Source organism: Dendrobates tinctorius, unplaced genomic scaffold, assembly GCF_039654945.1.
Source record: "Dendrobates tinctorius isolate UK_male_01 unplaced genomic scaffold, ASM3965494v1 ptg000003l, whole genome shotgun sequence".
NCBI lineage: Eukaryota > Metazoa > Chordata > Amphibia > Anura > Dendrobatidae > Dendrobates > Dendrobates tinctorius.
Genome location: NW_027361671.1, coordinates 30,442,950 through 30,467,045, shown reverse-complemented (window position 1 = coordinate 30,467,045; position 24,096 = coordinate 30,442,950). Strand labels below are relative to the sequence as shown.

The 24,096-nt window shown below is 42.3% G+C and overlaps 1 protein-coding gene across 1 annotated transcript in view; it reads right to left on the bottom strand.

The window, feature by feature from the left end:
- The window catches only part of LOC141048316 (uncharacterized), a 198,499-nt gene that overhangs the window by 130,249 nt on the left and 44,154 nt on the right, over positions 1-24,096 (bottom strand). The window contains exons 4-7 of the mRNA XM_073543818.1: positions 23,787-23,836; positions 22,582-22,681; positions 21,868-21,956; positions 21,513-21,627 (exon numbers count right to left, since the gene is read on the bottom strand). Coding sequence (XP_073399919.1) covers positions 21,513-21,627; positions 21,868-21,956; positions 22,582-22,681; positions 23,787-23,836 — 354 coding nt within the window. The remainder of the gene's footprint in view (positions 1-21,512; positions 21,628-21,867; positions 21,957-22,581; positions 22,682-23,786; positions 23,837-24,096) is intronic.

The window sequence follows — 24,096 nt, the reverse complement described above, 5'->3', positions numbered from 1 at the left end:
GCTAGCCAGATCTGACTATGCAAGACTGACATGGAAAATCTTTATGCTATGAATCACTAACATATGGCAGAGGAGGAAAAAAAACAAAGCTAAACAGCGCAGTCAATAAAGGACACACTGTGAAATTAACTAGGTTTCTAACTCATGTAGAAAAGCGGAAACAAGTAAGATTTTATGGGGGGCTGAACGCAGCCAATAAGTGCAGCTGTGGAAAACATCTATATTTGGATAGTACATGACCACTTCGCTTTCAACATATATTAAGTGCTCCGAAAAATGCAATGTCATTAATGTGATCTCTGGAAATTCATATTTGGGCTTAGAGATTCTTAAGACTCAAATACAAAAATGCCAAACCCAACAACTGGATATGGAGCTTGTGAATCGAACAAAAAAGGGTGATTTTACAGAATTCTGCATTTTGGATATTTAATAATGTATTCCTGTTATTAGCGAACATATGACCTGATCAACGAAGCTGTGAAACTAAACAGATTGGTCTCCAATAATAGCATGTCTGTAACCTCGGCATTGTTATAGCAAGTGTGAGGCAAGGGACCATCCAATAAAGATATAATAATATAATAAATTTTATTTCTATAGCGCCGACATATTCCGCAGCACTTTACATTTCAGAGGGGACTTGTACAGACAATAGACATTACAGCATTACAATAATCACATAGATCATAACAGATACCAAGAGGAATGAGGGCCCTGCTTGCAAGCTTACAATCTATGAGGAAAAAAAAAAAAAACATGGATTTTTGTGAGTACTCACCGTAAAATCCTTTTCTCCGAGACGCTCATTGGGGGACACAGAGACTGTGGGGTGTGTGCTACTGCCGTCTGGAGGCTGACACTAGGCATACAAAAAACAAGTTAGCTCCTTCTCCGCCGCATACACCCTCGCCCCGATAGCGGGCGGAAACCAGTTTAGTGCAAAAGCAGTAGGTGAACATCCAAAAATTAGCCTTAACGCAGAAAATCATATGTCTGAAAAAGGACCACCCTACATTAAATAAGGAATTATACTAATTAAATAAACAAGAGCCAACTGGCTATCAGGGTGGGTGCTGTGTCCCCCAATGAGCGTCTCGGAGAAAAGGATTTTACGGTGAGTACTCACAAAAATCCATGTTTCTCCTTCATCTCATTGGGGGACACAGAGACTGTGGGACGTCCTAAAGCAGTCCCTGGGTGGGAGGACAACTCACCGATCCAAGCCGCATGCCCTCCTGTCTAAAGGTGTGCCACTGCTGCTTGGAGAATTTTCCTACCCAGACTCGCATCCGACGAGGCCTGAGTATGCACATTGTAATGCTTACAAAAAGTGTGCAGGCTGGACCAGGTTGCTGCTTTGCATACCTGCTCTGCCGAAGCCTGGTGCCGAAGCGCCCAAGAGGCGCCCACTGCCCGAGTAGAGTGCGCCCCTATCCCTGTTGGAATCGGTGCGCCTCTAATACGATAAGCCTCCTGAACAGTTAGGCGAATCCATCTGGCTATGGTTGATCGTGAGGCTGCGAGACCCTTCCTGCGCCCTTCCGGAATCACAAACAACGAGTCCGTCTGGCGAAAAGGTGCGGTCCTTGACACGTCCCTCCTAAGAGCTCTTACCAGATCTAAAGAGTGGAGCGCCCTTTCCACTCTGTGTACTGGTGCTGGACTGCAGAAAAGCCAGGATGTTGGGGACCGAAAAGGATAATGGCGCAACCCCGTGTTGGTGGAGTCATGGGTGCCGCACAGACTAGTCTTGTGCCTCTGTGCAAGCCCATGGTTTCAATACCTAGGGGTGGACAGGGCTAAGTCTGGCCTAATGTCCCACGTCGCGGGAGAGGAAACGTGGAGGGACACTCGCATGTGGTTGCCCGTTGCTGGTTTGGGGAAATCGGATCCTTTCAATAGGATGCGTTGCCCCTGTCTTATCTTCATAAAACAAAAAACAAAGAAAAAAAATAGATGTCTGGGGAAAAGTCCCAGATATGTCCCTCGGTGAGGGAAAGGATACGCGGAGGCGATACTCAACGCGTGCTCGCCCGTTGTTGGTTTGGGGAGATCGGACCCTTTCTATAGGATCCGTCGCCCCTGTCTCATCTTCATGGTAAACTAGAAAAAAATAGTCTGGAGAGATCCAGACTGCGTGTGCCTCCATAAGACACTAAGCAAAAACTGGTTTCCGCCCACTATCGGGGCGAGGGTGTATGCGGCGGAGGAGGAGCTAACTTGTTTTTTGTATGCCTAGTGTCAGCCTCCAGACGGCAGTAGCACACACCCGACAGTCTCTGTGTCCCCCAATGAGACGAAGGAGAAAAGGGAGACACGAAAGGTGGGTGGTAACAGTTGCCCTGATTGTATGGACCAGCCATAATGTTAAGTGTGTAACAGTACAGACACAGAGGGCTAATGGATGCATAAAGCATGTGGGAACATGATGCGGGGAACCTGATTAAGGTAAAAACTTTTGGCTGTGCCACACAGGGATAGATTAGGTTAATGTGTTGAGGCGGTAGGCCAGTCTGAATAAATGAGCTTTCAGGGCACGCTTAAAATTGTGGGGATTGGGGACTAATCGTATTAACCTGGGAAGTGCATTGCAAAGAATTGGCACAGCACGTGTAGTCTTGGAGACGGGAGTGGGAGGTTCTGATTTTTGAGGATGCTAACCTCAGGTCATCAGCAGAACGGAGGGCGCGGGTAGGATGGTATACTGAAACAAGGGAGGAGATGTAGGGTGGTGCTGAGCCATGAAGAGCTTTGTGGGTGAGGGTAATAAGTTTGTACTGGATTCTGGAGTGGATGGGTACCCAGTGTAATGACTGGCACAAGGTAGAGGCATCGGTGTAACGATTGGCGAGGAATATGATCCTGGCAGCAGCATTCAAGACAGATTGCAGGGGGGAGTTTGGTAAGAGGGAGACCGATTAGAAGAGAGTTACAATAGTCGAGACGAGAATGAATAAGAGAAACAGTAAAAGTTTTTGCAGAGTCAAAAGTAAGAAAAGGTCGAATTCTAGAAATGTTTTTGAGGTGCAGATAACAAGAGCGAGCCAGTGATCGTATGTGGGGGACAAAGGAAAGCTCGGAGTCAAGCATGACCCCAAGATAGCGGGCATGTTGCTGGGGAGTAATAGTGGAACCACACACAGAAATAGCAATGTCGGGTATAGGTACATTTGTAGAGGGAGGAAACACAAGGAGTTCAGTCTTTGACAGGTTCAGTTTCAGATATAGTGAGGACATGATGTTAGACACAGCATTTAGACAATCACCGGTGTTTTCTAGAAAGGCAGGCGTGATGTCAGGAGAAGAAGCATATAATTGGGTGTCATCAGCATAGAGATGGTACTGGAAACAAAATCTACGGATTGTTTGACCAATAGGGGCAGTGTACGAAGAAGAGGGGGCCTAGGACTGATCCTTGAGGAACCCCAACAGTAAGGGGAAGATGAGAGGAGGAGGAGCCAGCAAAAGATACAGTAAAGGAGCGGTCAGAGAGATAGGAGGAGAACCAGGAGAGAACGGTGTCCTTGAGGCCAATGGAACGGAGCATAGTGAGGAGGAGCTGATGATCCACAGTGTCGAATGCTGCAGAGAGATCCAAGAGAATTAGCATGGAGTAATGACCATTTGATTTAGCTGTTAGTAGATCATTAGAGACTTTAGTGAGGGCAGTTTCAGGAGAGTGTAAAGAGCGGAAACCGGATTGGAGATGGTCGAGAAGAGAGTTATCAAAGAGATAGCGGATAAGACAGGAATGGACCAGGCGTTCCAGGAGTTTAGAGATGAAGGGAAGATTAGAGACAGGTCTATAGTTAGTGGCACAGTTTTGATCGAGGGATGGTTTTTTAAGTAGTGGATGTATGATGGCATGCTTAAATGAGGAGGGAAAGATACCAGAAGAGAGAGAGAGGTTTAATATTTTAGCTAGGTGAGGGGTGACAGCAGGGGAACAGGACTGGAGTAGATGTGACGGAAATGGGTCACTGGTGCAAGTGGTTGGGCGAGAAGATGCAAGGAGCTTGCTTACCACTTCTTCTGCGACTGGTTCAAAATTAGAGAGTGAGCTAGATGCAGTGGGGGAGGAAGGACAGTGCATGGTATGAGGTGATTGGGAGATAATTTCCTGTCGGATCTGGTCATTTTTTTCTTTGAAGTAATTGGCCAGATCGTCAGCTCGAAGCTCCGTGGTTGGGGTCTGTTCTCTTGGGTTGAGTAGAGAATGAAAAGCGTCAAAGAGACGTTTAGGGTTATTAGACAGTGAGGTGATGAGGGTGTTGAAATAGGTTTGTTTTGAGAGGTGAAGGGCAGTGTTGTATGTTCGAAGCATAAACTTATAATGGATGAAATCTTCGGGTAGGTTGGATTTTCTCCACAGACATTCGGCGCACCTGGAGCACCGCTGCAGGAAAAGTGTTTACAGGGTGTGCCAGGGTTGTCGCCGTCTGTGTTGTGGTGTTCTATGTATAGGAGGTGCAAATTCATCCAGGGCACTTTGAAGTGTTTCATTGTAATGCTTCAATGCAGATCAAATTATCCACTAAAAGAAGCCAAAATTATAGGACCTCTCCAATAATTGTGCTCATACAAACACGTGTCTGTATCAGAAGGGAACCTGGAACATAACAGAGGTCATCAGAGATCAAAGGGTGGCTAGACTGACGCTTATAGAGTATACACAACCTATTACACAGTCATAAGGCTTATTATAGGAATACATAAAAGATCGATTATCTCAATAACTACAAGACTTCCATCAAGGTTTTGCATGTTGAAATAAAGGCTAAAGTAGATTTTCCATTGTCAGGATACCATACAATGTATTAAAGGGAACCAGTGACCAAAAATGTGGATATTAAGCCACCACAAGTATTCTACCGGGCTGATAAATACCTTTCTACATGACTAGAGGGAGCAGCACACCATGGTTTTATACGTTCACTTTTTCCCTCCTTATAAAAGTTGAGATTTAAACACTGAGACGACTGGAACTTTGCTTTGATTGCTTCAAAGTGGGTGCAGAGCTTCAGAAAACTGGAACCTAAATCTCCTCACCAAATCCAAAAAAAGGAAGGATGGGTCATAGAGCTTTCATCATATCCATCATGGATGCCATAAAAAAAACGAGGCTGTCACAAAAAAAAGGCAGTGCTTACACGGGAAATGATGGCAGATCATGGCAGTTTGGAAGAGAACACTCAATAAGTGGGGCTGTAGAGAAGTTTCATTCTTCTGAAAGAGGATCATGTGTTCTCCAGTTGCACATTGCAACGTCAGTACTGGTGTGTTCACTCTTACTCTATGATGTATAAAATGAAGCAACTACTATTTTATATTTATTTTATTTTATTCTTCCGACAGGTATGTTCATCCACCCAGCTCTCCTGCTGTCGTCTGTCTATGAAGTGCACATAGTACATCACCCAGCTTTGCACATAGACTTGCCTCTGCACCTAGCATTCACATGGTATGCCTTTCAGCTAACCCCAGCTTACCCCAGAGTTATTTATGACCTTGTTTACTCTGGCTTGATCATATGCATCTGGTCCACTCTTAATTGTGTGACCAAGATGAGCAGAGACCACTCCTCTCTGCTTCACACCTGAATGCACTTAGTTGTACATATATTGCATAGCTCAAGTCTGAATAGACTTCAGTCTGCAGTGTGATTCCTATAAGTGTGTCCTAGAAGTGTGAAGATAAATTTTAGAATTAAAACCAGAATTGAACCAGAAGGGAACTGAAGGTAATTGTACACAGTCACTGTAAACAATGTTTGTTTGTTTTCACTTTCACCCCTATAATCCTTCACTTTCTGCTAATTCCCTTAATCCCTACTCCTAGTAAGGAACTGTTCATCTCTTCTTCAATCCTCCCCATCCACCTCACCTCCTCCTCAAAACTGTTCCTTAACATACAATCCTCTGTCTCCAAACACAGACAGCCCCCTCATGCCCTCTCCTGCTCCCACCTGCTAACACTTTCTCTGCTCCTTCTCACTGCTGGTGATATCTCTCCAAATCCTGGTCCTCCTCACCACATTCCCACAGTCATTTCTACCTCCCATCCATGCTCTATCACAACCTTCCGTAACCACTCCAACCTTATACCCATTCACCCAGCCCCCGTGGAATGCTCGCTCTGTCTGCAACAAGCTTTCATACATCCATGATCTTTTTGTTACTACCAAACTTTCCTTCCTCGCCATCACCGAAACCTGGCTCACCCCTTCTGACAAAGCCTCTCCTGCTGCACTTTCATATGGTGGCTTCCACCTTTCTCACCCCCCCCACCCAAGCAGCAAACATGGCGGAGGAGTTGGCTTTCTCCTGTCAGATACCTGCTCCTTCACCCCAATCCCACTGCCACCCTCTGTTACTCTCCCTTCCTTTGAGGTGCACTCTGTGCGCATCTACTCCCCCTCCAACCTCCAACTGGCTGTCATCTACAGGCCCCCAGGGCCAGCCACCACCTTCTTTGACCACTTCACCACCTGGCTACTTCATTTCTTTTCCACGAACATCCCTACTATCATCATGGGCGACTTCAACATCCCCACTGACACTTCCCTCTCAGCTTCCACTAAACTTCTATCTCTCACTTCCTCCTTCGGCCTCACTCAATGGTCTTCTACAGCCACCCACAAAGATGGCCACACAATGGACCTCATCTTCACCCGCCTCTGCTCCCTATCTAACCTCTCTAACTCACCTCTTCCTCTCTCTGACCACAACCTTCTCACATTCTCTTCCCTCTCCACTCCGTCTACAATCCCCACCCCACAAACTTTCACACCCTCGCAGAAATCTTAAACACCTTGACCTACACTCATTCTCTGAATCCCTCCTCCCTCTCTCAGATATAAGTTCCTTACACAATGCGGATGACGCTGCTGCTCTATATAACACCACAATAGCTGTAGCTTTGGAATCTGCTGCCCCACTTACACATACCAAAGCTCGCAAAAACAACAGACAGCCCTGGCACACCAGCCTGACCAAAGAACTGAGGCGAGCTTCCAGGGCTGCTGAGCGCAGATGGAAAAGATCCCACTCCAACGAGCACTTCATCGCATTCAAACAGTCCCTCACTACTTTCAAGACCACACTCGCCACAGCTAAACAAACCTACTTCTCATCTCTCATATCCTCCCTGTCTCACAACCCTAAACAGTTATTCAACACCTTCAATTCTCTCCTCCGTCCCCCAGCACCTCCTCCCTCCGCACTCATCTCAGCTGAAGACTTTGCCTCATTTTTCAAGCAGAAGATTGATAACATCAGAGACAGTTTTGGTCAACAACCCCCAGAGCCCCTCCTCCCGACTTCCCAGCCCTCCACCTCCAAAACCAACTTCTCCACCATAACAGAAGACCGACTCACCACTCTACTCTCAAGATCACATCTCACTACCTGTGCACTTGACCCGATCCCTTCCCACTTCATCTCAAACCTCACCACAGTCTTCATCCCAACCCTAACCCATCTCTTCAACCTATCACTAACAACTGGTGTTTTCCCCTCAAGCTTTAAACATGCCTCCATCACACCTATCCTCAAAAAGCCCTCTCTTGACCCATCCTCTGTATCTAGCTATCGCCCTATATCACTTCTCCCCTATGCCTCCAAGCTACTGGAACAACACGTCTACCTTGAACTGTCCTCCCATCTCTCTTCTTGCTCCCTCTTCGACCGCTTACAAATCTGGCTTCCGGTCACACCACTCCACTGAAACTGCCCTTACTAAGGTCACCAATGACCTCTTAACTGCCAAGAGCAAGCGACACTACTCTGTCCTCCTCCTCCTGGACCTGTCGGCTGCCTTTGACACAGTGGACCATTCCCTATTATTACAGACCCTCTCATCCCTTGGCATCACAGACTTGGCCCTATCCTGGATCTCATTATACCTAACAGACCGGACATTCAGCGTCTCCCACTCACACACCACCTCCTCACCTCGCCCCCTATCTGTCGGAGTCCCACAAGGTTCAGTCCTAGGACCTCTGCTCTTCTCCATTTACACCTTTGGCCTGGGACAGCTCATAGAATCTCATGGCTTTCAGTATCATCTCTATGCTGATGACACACAGATCTACATCTCTGGACCAGAAATCACCTCCCTTCTAACCAGAATCCCTCAAAGTCTGTCCACTATTTCATCCTTCTTCTCTGCTAGATTTCTGAAACTTAACATGGACAAAACAGAATTCATCATCTTTCCCCCATCTTACGTGACCCTCCCAACGAACCTATCCATTACAGTAAATGGCTGCCCACTCTCCCCAGTCCCACAAACTCGCTGCCTTGGGGTAATCCTTGACGCTGATCTCTCCTTCAAACCACATATCCAAGCCCTTTCCACTTCCTGTCGACTTCAACTCAAAAATATTTCACGAATCCGTTCATTCCTCAACCAAAAATATGCAAAAACCCTAGTCCATGCCCTCATAATCTCTCGCCTTGACTACTGCAACCACCTGCTCTGTGGCCTCCCCTCGAACACTCTCGCACCCCTCCAATCTATTCTAAACTCTGCTGCCCGACTAATCCACCTGTCCCCCCGCTATTCCCCAGCTCCTCCCCTCTGTCAATCCCTTCACTGGCTCCCCATTGCCCAGAGACTCCAGTACAAAACCCTAACCATGACATACAAAGCCATCCACAACCTGTCTCCTCCATACATCTGTGACCTCGTCTCCCAGTACTTTCCTGCACGCAACCTCCGATCCTCACAAGATCTCCTGCTCTACTCCCCTCTTATCTCCTCTTCCCACAATCGCATACAAGATTTCTCTCGCGCATCACCCAGACTCTGGAACTCTCTACCACAACATATCAGACTCTCACCTACCATCGAAACCTTCAAAAAGAGCCTGAAGACCCACCTCTTCCGACAAGCCTATAACCTGCAGTAACGACCGATCGACCAAACTGCTGCATGACCAGCTCTACCCTCGCCTACTGTATTCTCACCCATCCCTTGTAGATTGTGAGCCTTCGTGGGCAGGGTTCTCTCTCCTCCTGTACCAGTTATGACTTGTATTGTTTAACATTATTGTACTTGTTTTTATTATGTATACCCCTCCTTACATGTAAAGCGCCATGGAATAAATGGCGCTATAACAATAAATAATAATAATAATAATAATAATAATAATAGGAAAGATTTTGGCATAAAGAAAAATGAACAAATGCATGTTTGGCAGAGCTGAGTATAATTGTATATGTGTTGGCTATTTAACTGTTGGCCAAATGCTCGTTTGTTTCCGGTATGTGTGGCACCAGTTTTTTTCACGGATACCACAAGTACCCATTATAAACTACGGTGATCTTCCCCAAGTCTGTTTTCACACGGACTGTGTATTGATATGACCCACACATGGACAAAAGCCCACACAAGTCTAATGGTCCGTGAAAAACACATACAGCACACGGATGGTATTAGTATACAGTTTAACATTGTAAAGTATAGGAGAATCTGTGTAATTTCATTCTTACTCTATCAATACTGGAAATACACGGATGGCACACTGATGACACTGTGATGGCACACTAATGGAAAACACTGATGACACCGGTACTGTTTATTTCACTTACATGTATGTGTGTTATACGGACATGTTAAGGAGGGCTAAGAGAGAGCACAGCCATACTCATCTGGTAGTGGATTACCTCCAGGGAGGACAAAAGGATCAACTGCTGAAATCTGCTGGGTACGAGTCGAGAAGCCCCCTGTGAGGGGTTGACTCACTCAGCTGCTTCATGAGATAGACACAGGACAATTCTGGTAGTAGTTCACCTGCTGGTTTATTATAGACAGCATAAAGCGAAGCAGGGTTCAGCAAAACAAACAGAGCTTTTGCGGCATAAAGGTAAAACAAAACAAAGATAAAGTCCATCAGAGTCCTTGCCCTTCAGGTAAGGCACTCAGCCTCCTTAGCTCTTATTGGAGTCACATGGGAGTTCCACCTCTCCCCAATACATCACACCCACTGACTCATGTCCAGGTATTTAACCCCTTAATGACTGCCGATACACCCTTTAACGGCTGCAATTAAGGGTATTCCTCAGAGCTGCTTTTTAACATCAATGAGAAATAAGGTTATAGCACCCCCCAGCGTCGGAAAATCTCCGGGGTCCCGGAGAACATTATTTGGGTTGGTTTTTACCGTCCCCAGTGTTGCGCAAAAAAGTCAGATGTCCCATTTATTTCTCTGTCTTATGACATGATCTAGCACATCAGAGGAGAGAGAAATGGGGTCCCACAAGCCCCCTGTACCTCCAGTGTCTCCCGGTCCCTCCAGCTCTGTCCCCCGGCCCTCAGGGTCTTCTTCCTGGAAGAAAATGGCTCATGCGCCCGCCAAGATCTGCCGGACGGCACCCGGCAACAATAGACCCTATCACAGTGATCAAAATAAAAAAAATAGTAAATCAAACTCCCCTTTATCACCCCCTTACTTAGGTAAAAATAATAAAATAAAAAAATGTATTTATTTCCATTTTTCCATTAGGGTTAGGGTTGGAGCTAGGGTTAGGGCTAGGGTTGAAATCAGGGTCAGCGGTAAGGCTGTGTTAGGGTTGGAGTTAGAATTGGGGGGTTTCCACTGTTTAGGTACATCAGGGGGTCTCCAAACACGACATGGTGCCCGCCATTCAAAAAGTCAAACGGTGCTCCCTCCCTTTTGAGCCATACCATGTACCCAAACATTGGCTTTCCTGTGTACTCAGGAGAAATTGTACAACAAATTTTGTGGTCCATTTTCTCTTGTTCACTTGTGAAAATAAAAATAATTTGGGTCTAAAGTAAATTTTGTGTGAAAAAAGTAAAATGTTCATTTTTTCCTTCCACATTGCTTTAGTTCTCGTGAAGCACCTGAAGGATTAATAAACTTCTTGAATGTGGTTTTGCGCACCTTGAGGGGAGCAGTTTTTAGAATGGTGTCACTTTTGGGTATTTTCTGTCATGTTGACCCCCAAACTCACTTCAAATGTGAGGTGGTCCCTAAAAAAAATGGTATCAGTATTGTTGGAAAAATGAGAAATTGCTGGTCAAGTTTTAATGTCCTAACAAAAAAAATTATGTTTCCAAAACTGTGCTGATGTAAAGTAGACATGTGGGAAATGTTATTTATTAACTATTTTGTGTGACATCACTCTCCGATTTAAGGTTACAAAAATTAAAAGTTAGAAAATTGCAAAATTTTCAAAATTTCTGCCAAACTTCCGTGTTTTTCACAAATAAATGCAAGTCACATCAAAGAAATGTTACCACTAACATGAAGTACAATATGTCATGAAAAAACAGTCTCAAAATCAGTGGGATACATTGAAGTGTCCCAGAGCTATAACTTCATAAAGTGACAGTGGTCAGAATTGTAAAAATTGGCTTGGTCATTAAGTACAAAATTGTCTGTCACTAAGGGGTTAACACCCCATGTGGTGATCACATGACCGTGACATCACACAGGTCCTGTCAGGACTCTGCAGGTGGAGATACGGTGGACCCCCTCCCACCCACTCAATGGAGGTCCACTACAACCATCCCATAATAAACTTAACCCTCTCAACACATACTGTGCTGGAGGAAACTATTCTAGTTTCACATCACTGCAGCTAATATGCGCAGTAACACATATCTCCCTTCATACACTGAGCCAGTGACCCTGTCACACCCCATACACAGTCAGCTGGTCCAACCGATATCATAGTGTTTGGCTGTCATGTATAAGGATACCATAGCAAACCAAAGGTTGTATCAAGCGTATGGCCACCTTGCTGAAACATGCCTCAACATCAGGTCATATACTAAGGTATGTGAGATTTTATAATATGTATTTATTGGAACTAAGAAACCTATGATGATCGCTAAACTTTTAGGTTTTGGCACAAATAAAAACATTTTGTCCAATATTTAACAAATATTTTATTAATTCCATCAGTGGTAATTGCTTTTAAAAAATGAGGATCTCATTCATATGAAAGGATATGTAAATGACTGCTATATTAATGGATTCACAAATGTTATGTTGATTCTGCCAAAATAGAAAAAAATTAACTAAATAGCACAGCTTGGATCCAGCTCCACATGTCCCGATCACGCTGCTTAGATGTCACACATTTTCTTAACTTAGCTCCTCTTCCATCCAAACAGATTTGAGGCACCTTCAGGTGACACATTATCAGATCCCGCTATTAGGTCTATGTCAGCAAAGTGGCTGACTAATTCACTGCTGCATTAAAAATAAATGGGTACAGGGCTGTGACAGCAGTTAAGTGCTTTTATAAGGCACCAGCAACTTTACGCATACATTTCTATTACTGCTGCATTAAACTTTTGATTTAACTATTCTGCTTACAAAAACTGAATATGGCTTTTCTGAATATCAGATATAAAAAAAATCTTTGTGCATGACAGAAGTAGGACACTGCTTTACAAATTATTTCTGATTTATTTTACATAGTTATGGTTGAAACAGTTAACTAAAGGGTACCTATCATTTTGCTATTTTCATATGTTATTCCCAAATAAACACCCTACTGATGGGTGGGGGTCTGGTTCTGGGAACCCTAGACTCATTTTAGCAGCGCTCTGGTCCTCCATGAGTGCACCTACTAAACAGTGTATGGACAGTTTATGGGTGAGCACTAAAACTGGCTAAAGTGAGCAGTCTAATGAGCCATCAGTAGGGGGGTCAGGACCAGACCCCCCACCGATCTGCATCATGCTAGGGGGGAATAATCTAATTAAAATGTGAAGTGATAGGATCCCATTAAAGAGTACCTAACAGCTGATTCATTTTTGTCCAAAACAGGGGAACGTGATTCAGAATCCGGCATCGTCATTTCAGCCAGGCAGGTTTTACGCTAAAACGCTGCAGCATGTCAGAGAAGACAAACATTTAGAAACATCCAGGGAACATATCGCCCAAGTGATTAGTCCCAGAGACAGGTCCCCGGGTGGCTCCACTCTCCAGGCTGACAAATCTCCCTATAGGGGACCGGAGACCATCCCCTTGGACTAATCACCTGCACGGCATCATCACCGACTGGCTTGTAAATGTATGGTTTTCTCTAAAACACAGCAGAGTTTACTAGTAAGACTGTGTTCAGACGTTGCATTTTTGCTGCAATTTTTTATGCAACTTGTAAGCAGCATTTTACAGTACCAGCAAAAGCTCTTGAGATCTCAGAAATCTCATGCACACACATTGTTCTCATTGTTTTTTACCTGACTGAATTAGAAAACTGCTGCGTTTTTGCAAACTACAGCATGTCACTTCTTTCAGTGTTTTTTCACCCATGGAAAGCAATGAGAAAATGTAAACAAAAAAAACAGCAAAAATGCAGGTATCAGGTTTTGTTGCGTTTTTGGTGCAAAAAAACTTAAGGAAGTTGCATCATAGCATCAATTTTTTTTGAGAGGCAATAAACTTTATCAGCATGCGCAAGAGAATGCAAAGGCAGCAAAAAAGGCAGCAAAACCTACATTTTGTAAGCAGCTTCTTTACTGCCAAGCGAGACAGTTTTGCCTGCAGAAAAACCCCCAGCAAAAACGCAACGTGTGAACATAGCCACATAGCCTTAGGCATACCTTGCTGAAATGACAGGTCCACTTGAAATTCTATGGTCTGGTTGCACAAGCTTCTTGGGGAATTCATGGTGGATAGATTTCATGGAGACATAACCTAACTATACAAGTTCAATGTCTTGGGATGTGTTAGATGTTAATTTTCTATATTGTGATATGTTTCTTTTGTGTTAGTGTAAGAAAGTCTCCATCAGTAGCAGAGCTGGGTTTGTAATTTGTACAACACATAATATTATTATAGAGCGTAAACTGGGGTTTTTCACTATGTAAGGAGGCAGAAATCCTATACTCCATTAATATACCAAAAGCTGCCTATACACAAGATAGTTGTAGGACACCAAAACACGCTAAACTGAGCAAATAATTATGTAAAATGTCTGCACATAGTAATTCATTATGAATCTGATGTTCCCTTTAAGGTACAAGACCGTGTGACCTTTAACTGCATGTGTGCAAAATGCTGCAGTGCATAAACCGGAAAGCCGTGAGCTGCAAGATCCATGGAGAAAACATGGATTTCATGGGGAATTTTACTTCTCTACACTGAAATGGGTGAAATCTGTGATGCAAATCCGCAGAAAGAAGCGACTTGCTGTGATTTAAATTTTATCACAAAGACATTTCTATAATTATTAGAAATGTCATCTCCTTTGCTGGCCCTAAATTATGCGGCAAATTTGGGGCAAGCAAATATACACAGAAGGCAAATATGCTGCATGTGCACTAACCCTAAGACCTCATTCACATGTTTGTGTTGTATCCAAAGATCTTCACAGATACCATATGTATCCATTATAACTAGTGTTGAGCGATACCTTCCGATATCAGGAAATATTGGATCGGATTGCATCGGACCGATACCCCAAAAATATCGGATATCGCCAATTCCGATACCTGAAACCAATGCAAGTCAATGGGACAGAAATATCGGAATGAAAATAAACCCTTACTTTCCTTGTAGGTTAATTCTACATGACGGAAAACAACTAATAATAATGTAGAATGTATTGGGGGAGGTGGAGGAGACATTAAAGGCATAGAGGTTTAGCCGAATCAAATGGAATAGCAGGAATAATTTTTTTTTTTAAGACGTTCGGAGTTACAAAGATATTGACTATGTTAAACAGGTTGTCCGGGCTTTTCACATATTTTCAGAGCATATCTGGGCTGCAGAATGCTGACAATAAGTAATTTACCATCTGTGGCCAGTCTGCACGGTTTCCAAGATATCATCTCTTGCTTCTAAGATAAACGTCCGGGGGGGTGTTCTGGTATTGAAATGAGAACTGGTGGTTTCCTCCTCCCTCACTAGTTTCACGTTCCATAGATCACTGTTCAGCGTGTGTCTGGGGGAGGAGCAGCTGGGTGGTCTGCTCGCAGCCAATCACAGCCATGCCATTAGTTAACATGCCTAACATGCCTAACAGGATGTGCCCACACTTCTTAGGATTCCTCATTGGCTGAATAAAATCAAACTGGCTCATTGCATTATGGGAACTTCTGATTACGGTATTCGATATTCTAAAAGTATCGGAACTCAGTATCCGAACTCCGATACAGCGAATATCGGCCGATACCCGATAATGCAGTATCGGAATGCTCAACACTAATTATAACCTATGGTGCTATTCACATGTCCATGTTTTTCACGGAACGTGCGTGTGTGTAAGGCTACTTTCACACTTGCGTTTTTTTGCGCTGCGCACTGCGCAGTGCAAACGCACATAAAAAACACATCATGCGATTTTGTGCGCGTTTTTTAAAAAATGCGCACCCATGTAAAGAATAGGAAAAAAAACGCATGCTTTTTTTGCACAAAAAAAACCGCAAGTGTGAAACCAGCCTAAAAACATGCAGATACATGTCTTTTTTTTCCAGCACTGCGTATGACAAGGGCTGATACATGTCTTGGGGTCGGTAAAAAAACACGTACAGCACATGGATGACATCTGTACACAATCCGTGTGCTGAAACATATATAGCACTACCAAGTATAGAAGCTTTCCAATTTATTTATCCATCCGTGAAAAACACTGATGACACTGATGGTCAAAAAGGACACATGGACCGTACACTGATCACACACTGATCTAAAACACTGATGACACTGATGGTCAAAAAGGACACATGGACCGTACACTGATCACATAATGATCCAAAACACTGATGGTTAAAATGGACACATAGCCCTTACACTGATCACACACTGATCTAAAACACTGATGGTCAAAATGGACACACGGATGAGACATTGATCACATACTGTTCTAAAACACTGATGGCACACTGATGGTAAAAACGGACACATGGATGAGACACTGATGGTAATAAAGGACACATGGACCATACACTGATCACACACTGAACTAAAACACTGATCACACACTGATCTAAAACACAGATGGTCAAAAAGGACAGACGGATGAGACCCTGATGGTAATAAAAGACACACGGATGACATACTGATCCAAAGCACTGATGAAACATATGGTACAAAAAGGACACACAAACCATAAATTGATCACATACTGATCCAAAACACTGATGACGCCAATAGCATTTTTTCACGTATGTGTTTAAACATGGACATGTGAATGAGGCCCAAGACAGCCTTTCTTCATGACCCTGATTATATATATCTGTGAGCAGGCATCTTGTTGGCTTTGTACTGAAGGTTATATTCTCATTTCGGAGCTATTTTTGCCCAAATAAAACAATAGAAGCAAAAATGGTGAGAAAAGATCCTGATTGTTCCAATACTTGAATAAAAATTAATTTCATTTAGACAATTGCTGTCATAGATATAGTGCTAGAAAACCATTGTTGGTGGGAGATGAGCAATTGGGTATAGATACTATGGTTGCTGCTGAGAAGTTAAGAAATTGGCTGTATATCATGATGATAAATTTGTGGCCGTCATCCCTTTCATGCTGACAAACAAATGTGTGGCTGGTTTTTTTTTTTTAATTTTTTGATACACATTAACTCCATTGTGCGCTTCTATAAAAGACAAAAGCCTCAATGAGTAGACATTTGCATTATCTTGCAAGTCATTTGAGTTGCAGAATGGCCCAGGGAGGAAATCGAGGGATTCGTTAACCTCACCTCAGACTCCAATTAGCATTCCTAATTTAATTACGAAAATATAAATGGAAATTTTGTATTTTTCTTTTTGGCTGCACAGAAGAGATAAATTCTATAAAAAGGGAGTTTTTCAGATGTTTTTCTTTTTGCATAAAAAGCCTTTACGCCAAACCAAAAATATATATATCCTTTGGAAAACCCTTTTCTCTCTCATTAAGTTCCAATGCATTGATTTTGTGGACTACATTTTGCAATAATTGACAAGTATCTGTTTTGTTTGTAGTTACATGGTCTTTATGATTACAACAAAGAACATTAAAATAAGACGCAGTCTTGCTATGAAGCTACATGGCGACATCTAGTGTTAAACATGAGAAAAGCAGAAGATTCGGAGGATTTCATGGTTCTGTTGCCATTTTTACTGATGCAACTAATCTTCAGTTCACCAAGGCTAAATTCCCACATTGAGCATTTGGTGAATTTTTTTCTGCGTATTTTCGTGCGCAAAAAAACACAGCAGTTACAGCAAAGTGTATGTGGAAATTGTCTCTTCAGAGAGGAAAATGACAAATTCTAGTACCAACTAAAGGAAGCAGCAATCCTACAAGTCATAGAATCATAGAATCGTAGAGTTGGAAGGGACCTCCTGGGCCATCTGGTCCAACCCCCTGCTCAAAGCAGGATTCGCTAAATCATCCCAGACAGATGTCTGTCCAGCCTCTGTTTGAAGACCTCCATTGAAGGAGAACTCACCACTTCTCGTGGCAGCTTGTTCCACTCATTGATCACTCTAACTGTCAAAAAGTTTTTTCTAATATCTAATCTGTCTCCTCCCATTCAGTCAATAAGAACCCTTTAGGCCAAGTTCACACGAGGCGATTTTGCTGCATTTTTTATGCTAATTCAGCTGCATTTGACTGTACCAGCTATGTCTATGAGATTTCAGAAATCTTATCCACACACATTGGTTTTTTTGTCATCAAGATTTTGTGCTTTGCTTGTTTTTTTGGACATAGAGCATGTCACTTCTTTCAGGGTTTTTTCAGCGGTTTTCACCTTTGAATTGAAATCACATGAAAAAGAAAAGCACCAAAAACGCTGCGAAAAACGCAACAAAACCTGCATTTTTTCCTGCCAAGCACTCGGGTTTTGCTGCAGAAAAACACGCCCACTGTGAACTTAGCCTTAACGAGCCTAGCCATGTGAATTAGGATAAAAGTCAAATCTCAGTTTGCAGACTCTGTGTTTCAGGCTATTGCCCCTCGTCGGTGCAAAGCAAGAGATCTGATATGGTAAATGAGTGGCTAAGACTGGAATCTAAGGGGTAAGGTTTCTCCTTGTGGAGAGTGACAACTTTAAGGAGAGAAATACGTCGAAACACTGTGTCTGCAAATTGAGATTCTGATTTGGCTTTTACCCCAAGTCATACGGCAAGACTCGTTAAAGGGTCGATATTGACTTATAGGATTGGTACTTTCAGTAGGTGGCACTAGAGTTCAAATGCTCTTCCTCTCCGAAGAGACAATTTGCATTTTTAATTTCCCAGAGAAGCATGCATGGCGTTTAAGTCTCCTCATACCGGCAAGTCAGACCTGGCTTGTCATTCTCCGCAAGGAAAAACCTTACCCCTTAAAGCAAAGTGTATGTGCTTTTTTTTACGCTGCAGAAACTGACCTGTGGTGCGATTAAGAAATCTGTAACATGTAAATTTCTCTGGTAGTAAATAAGCGTTTTATTTTTGGGTTTTTCCTACAGGCACGAATGAGATGATGAAAATCCACAAATAAAAAACGCATATGTAGCAGAAATGCAATAAAAGCACATGTAATCCACACTAAAGTTTTTATCAAAGCCAAGCAACAGGAGGTTTCCAAACCAAACCAGCTCTATTTAAAACAAGACATACCAAAAAGACAATAACTACAGCGGAAAAAACGCAAAAATGCTTGTCACAAAAATGAAAAAGAAAAAAAAAAAAAGAAAATAATCCAATTTAGCTAGTTGGTGCAGAAATGCTGCAGAAAATCTTCAGTCAGAAACACACCAAATACTCTTTGTGGAAAAAACAAAATAAAGATATAAGTATGGTAGATAGTTGTACAGAAAGCTTCCCTTCATCACGGTGCTATTTACTGCATACAGCTTTGCATAGTATTGCTGAGTTTGTCACTTAGCACAATTAGTTATTATACCACAATATATGTTTTACTAGAAGATTTGTGATATCACATGCAAGTTTATACAAACTAAAAGTCATGTCTGGTGTCCTGTGACCAGGGGCCTCTCCCTGTCCCTAACACTAGGGGCGTCCTAGCTCGCCCTGTTCCCCGTTTACTTCTGATGGTGAAGACGCCGGGGCCACGTACCTTGCATTAGCTCCTGATTCTAACCCTTAGTTTGTAACCTTCCCCCACCCGGGGAAGAGGGGAGTAGTAGTGTACCGTAATACACCAACCAGACTAACAAGGTAACACCAACAGGGATAAAGGAAAATATCAAATCATACAAATACACACACAAACAACAAAAGTAAACACCGGAGGTGGATGGGGTTAAACCAAAGTAGGAAAAGAAAGGGAATTATCGCTCACTCAAAACCTAGCAACAATCACAGATAAATCCACCAAACGCCTTCTCCAATAATAACCAACAACAACAACAACCTCCAGCCATGCAGCATAAGTTATGTCTGACAATGAGTGCTAGCCAGAACCCAGATTATATAGGAGTGGCTAACAGCGCACAGCTGAGAGCCTAAATGCTGGAAAGCTTCCAAGAGCTCTCAACTGAACAGATTAACCCCTGCACTGCTAAAATAAACTTACACTGTTTAATATGAAGGTCGAATGCTTCTAACAAGGGCAAATTTGTTGGTGATCCAAAATATTTGACAAAGATAACACAAAATTCATATTTAAGTGAAGGTCTTTATTATTAAGGGAAAAAGACATCCAAACCTACAGGGTCCTGTGTGAAAAAGTGATTGCTCCTTAAACCTAATAACTGGTTGGGCCACCCTTAGCAGTAACAACTGCAATCAAGCGATTTCGATAACTGTCAATAAGTCTTTTCCAACGCTCTGGAGGAATTTTGGCCCACTCATCTTTGGAGTATTGTTGTAATTCAGCCACATTGGAGGGTTTTCAAGTATGAACTGCCTTCTTAAGGTCATGCTACAGCATCTCAATCGAATTAAGGTCAGGACTTTGACTAGGCCACTTAATTTTGTTTTTCTTAAGCCAGAGGGGGGACCTTCTGGTGTGTTTTGGATCAATGTCATGATGTATACCCCAAGCGCGCTTGAGGTCACGACCAGATGGCCGGAACTCTGCCATGCAGGCCATTTTTGCCCAGTCTCTTTCTTATGGTTCCATTTATCACAGCAAGTTTTCCAGGTCCTTAAGCTGCAAATCAGCCCCAGACCATCACACTATCACCACCATATTTTACTGTTGGTATGATGTTCCTTTTCTGTAATGCTATGTTACTTCTACGCAAGATGTTATGGGACATACACCTTCCAAAAAGTTCAACTTTTGTCTTAGCAATCATCAAGATGTTTTCTGGAAAAACTAAGATGAGTCTTTTTGTTCTTATTGCTCAGCAGTAGTTTTCATCTTGGAACTCTGCCATGCAGACCATTTTTGCCCAGTCTCTTTCTTATGGTGGAGTTATGAACAGTGACCTTAACTGAGGCAAGTGAGGCCTGCAGTTCCTTGCTTGTGTTGTGGGTTTTTTTGTTACCTTTGAGATGAGTTATCGCTGCTCTCTTGGAGTAATTTTGGTTGGCCGGCCACTCCTAGGAAGGTTCACCACTGTTCCATGTTTTCACCATTTGTGGATAATGGTTCTCACTAGAGTTCGCTGGAGTACCAAAGCTTTATAAATGGCTTAATAGCCTTTTCCAGACTGATTGATCTCAATTACTTTGTTTCTCATTTGTTCCAGAATTTGTTTGGATTGTGGCATGATGTCTAACTTTTGAGGATCTTTTGGTCTTCTTCACTTTGTCAGGTAGGTCCTGTTTAAGTGATTTCTTGATTTAACAGATGTGCCAGTGATCAGACCTGTGTGCGCCTAGGGAATTTGAACTCAGATTCCCAAAAATGTGATAAACCACAGTTAATTTATGTTTTAGGGGAGTAAGGCAATCATTTTTTCATATATGCCTTGTAGGTTTGGATTTCTTTTTCCCTTAATAATAAAGACCTTCATTTAAAAATTGCATTTTGTGTTTGTGTTATCTTTGTCTAATATTTAAATTTGTTTGATGAACTGAAACATTTAAGTGTGACAAACATGCAAAAGAATAGTAAATTAGGAAGGGGGCAAACACTTTTTCACACAACTATATCTCCACTCTCTTCTTCCTTGATTGACAGCTCTGGCATTACAGGGGCCGGATGAGGTCAGGGTCAGACACACATGGTGAACAAGCAGGTGGGATAGTGCCCTGAGTCACTCAACCTGGCTTGGTTTGAACAGTCATTTTGTGGTGACAGATTTACTTTAATAAAAAAGGGACTCTTGATACTCTGATGAGCGCCATGTCCCTTCGGATACTTTTGCAAAGTTGACTATGGGGCATATACAGCCCAAATTCAGTTTTCTAAAATAAAAAAAAAGATAAAAGTGTGTGCTACAAACCCTTCATCTAGAACTTTGAAGATGTCAAGCAGCAGACCTAATCCACCAATTAGGCTTTTGACATCCGTCTAAGACATACCAAAAATAAGTAGAAAGGACAGAGAATTTTAAAATTATAGTATGACCAGTTCCACCACTACAATCTGACCAAAAATGACCTCTTGGAGGCTAAAAGTACCTGCAGATGTCCTCACCTGATGACTGTGCTGCAGTTTGTCCTGCATAGATTGACATATCTCAATCATTCGTATTAGCTCTACTCTGGTGACTGGTACGTCAGGAGTTCGGTTTTCACTGGCAAGTAGAGACCTGATTTGCAAAGGGAATTAAATGACTTAAGACGCTGAATCATAAAGAACATGTGCATGAATTGACAAACAAGTATATTTTTAAAAAGAAGTCATAGATTTGACATAGATTGCACAGATTGGAAATGCATAGTTATAGATACATACAATCACTCCCATCATGGCAAAAGTTATGCGTAAGCAGATCTACAGAGCACGGAGTCCAATGTACACAGTGAAGCACACGGTTATCAGTACTTACTGCATCTTCTCAAGAACTGCTTGTAGCGCGTCGCCAAGTTCAAGAAGTACAGACGCTCTGGAGCTGAGCCCTTCGGTCAGCAACATCACCTGATGGTAGACAGAAGGCAACATTCATTCACACCAAAATAATTCTAGTATAATATGAAAAAAATATAAACTTTGGTCTGAATTTACTTTAGTAGATCTCAGAAATTATTTTTCTCTAAAATAAAAAAACACCTTCAAGTATTAAACACATTTCAGTAAGTGTGTTCAATACTTTTTCATGTGTCAGTCCTTATCTTAACTTAATTGATGAACATCTATAGTTTGATCTGTCACCAAGATTTCACTCCCCAAAGTATTTATGTGTGTAAGTAACTTCTTCCATCACCGACAAATCAGCAATTAAATTGAAGAGCTACGTGTAGATCGGAAGCCTCGGTCACTCCAACTCTAATTTTAAAAAGTTTTAAAAATCCATAGGTATTGAGTGGGCTACACAGTTCTTATCATAACTGTGACCCTTCCTTGTGCAACATTTCAGCTGATATCCATGATATTCTTGCTTATTAATCATATTATATACCTTGCCCTCCATTTTGGCATAATCTAGCATTATGAATATATTAATAAAGAATTTGTGCCAAACTATGAATAGCTTTCCATTCCCAAAGTCAAAGCAACGGACCATAAGGAGACAATAGATGTCCTACAGGCGGATATATATTACCTGTCTTTCCAGCTGTAAAACCTGTGACTTCAATAGTTTGACGCGACGTTCGTCTAAGCATTGGTTCTTATCCTCATCAATTAGCTGCCTGTACTGAAATCTATGGAGAAGAATGAAAAACTCCACTTAGTTTCATTCAGTCTAGCAGCGCTGGAGTCCTGGGTTCAAATCCCTACATCTGCAAGGAATTTGTGTGTTCTCCCCGTGTGTGCGTGAGTTTCCTCCGGGTTCTCCAGTTTCCTCCACACGTCAACGACATACTGATAGGGAATTCAGATTGTCAGCCCCAATGGGGACAGTGATGATAATGTTTGTAAACTGCTGCTGGCTTTTTGTGTCCCGTTTATCTACCTTGTTCTAATCTGAGAATAGAAATGTATTTGAATGATTAATAACATGTATTAATTTATCAAGGACCTTGCTTCATCGCTCCAGTTGCAGTCATTCAGAGGACATAAGTTCCCTTTAAAGTGAATCTGTCAATAGGATTTTGCTATGTAATCTGACAGCAGCATAATGTAGGCTAAGAGACGCTTATTCCAGCGAATTGTAGCAGTTGTAATAAATTCACTGTTTTCTCTTCTGCAGATTTAGCAGAGGTTGCAATGTTGAGTCCTGTGTAACCCGGCCACACCAGCTTTCTGTGTACATTGTATATAGACAAGGAGCTGCTAGTCAGTGGTGGGGGTGGCGTTGGACCAGCAGGCACGTGCCAGCTAGTCATATAGTGATAATCTCCTCCTGATAAAAACACAAAATTTGACTGAAACAGAAACACCAACCTACTAAGTGACAAAGCACTGGAATCAGGGTCTCTGCCCCTAAACTATGCTGCTCTCTAATCACTGCCAGATTCCCTTTAAAACATATAGGATTAAAACTATGAAATTTTTGCTCGAAGTCATTGGATCATCTGAGGAGGATTGGGCTGATGTTGCTGTCCACATTAGTCTTCTCCTGTTAAACATCCCTGAGAAATAAACAGCCTCGTAAGAAGCTTTATATGGCGATTAAAAAATTAACTTTAGGGTTCGTGTAAATGGTTGTGTTGTGACTGTGCAAATTCTGTAGGGTTGCACTCAGTGGAAGCATTTGCGTGTCCCTTTTTCTACCTCTATATGTCATTTTGCATTGTTCCCTTATGTTTCGGATTCTGTAAAATAACAAAAACGCTATGAGGAAAACACTGATCAAAAGACACAAACCTCAGATCTTCTAGTTCCTGTTTAAGTTGTTCATTTTCTTCCTGAAGTTTCTAAAGAAAGAGAGATTATATGAAAAAGTAGATCTTTTAGATGCAGAAACACCACGACATAAAGCAGTCTATAAAAAGTGAAGTTCAGACCTTTATTTAATATAAAAAGGTAAAACCAAAAAAAAAAATACAAGACTACCCTGATAAAAAGATTTATGACACCCATAAATGGTGGAACATCATTATTCCCGACTGTTCTCTAATTTAAGTGTTTTCAAAGCAACGAAAAGCCATGGAAACCCATTAATTTGTAGATGAGC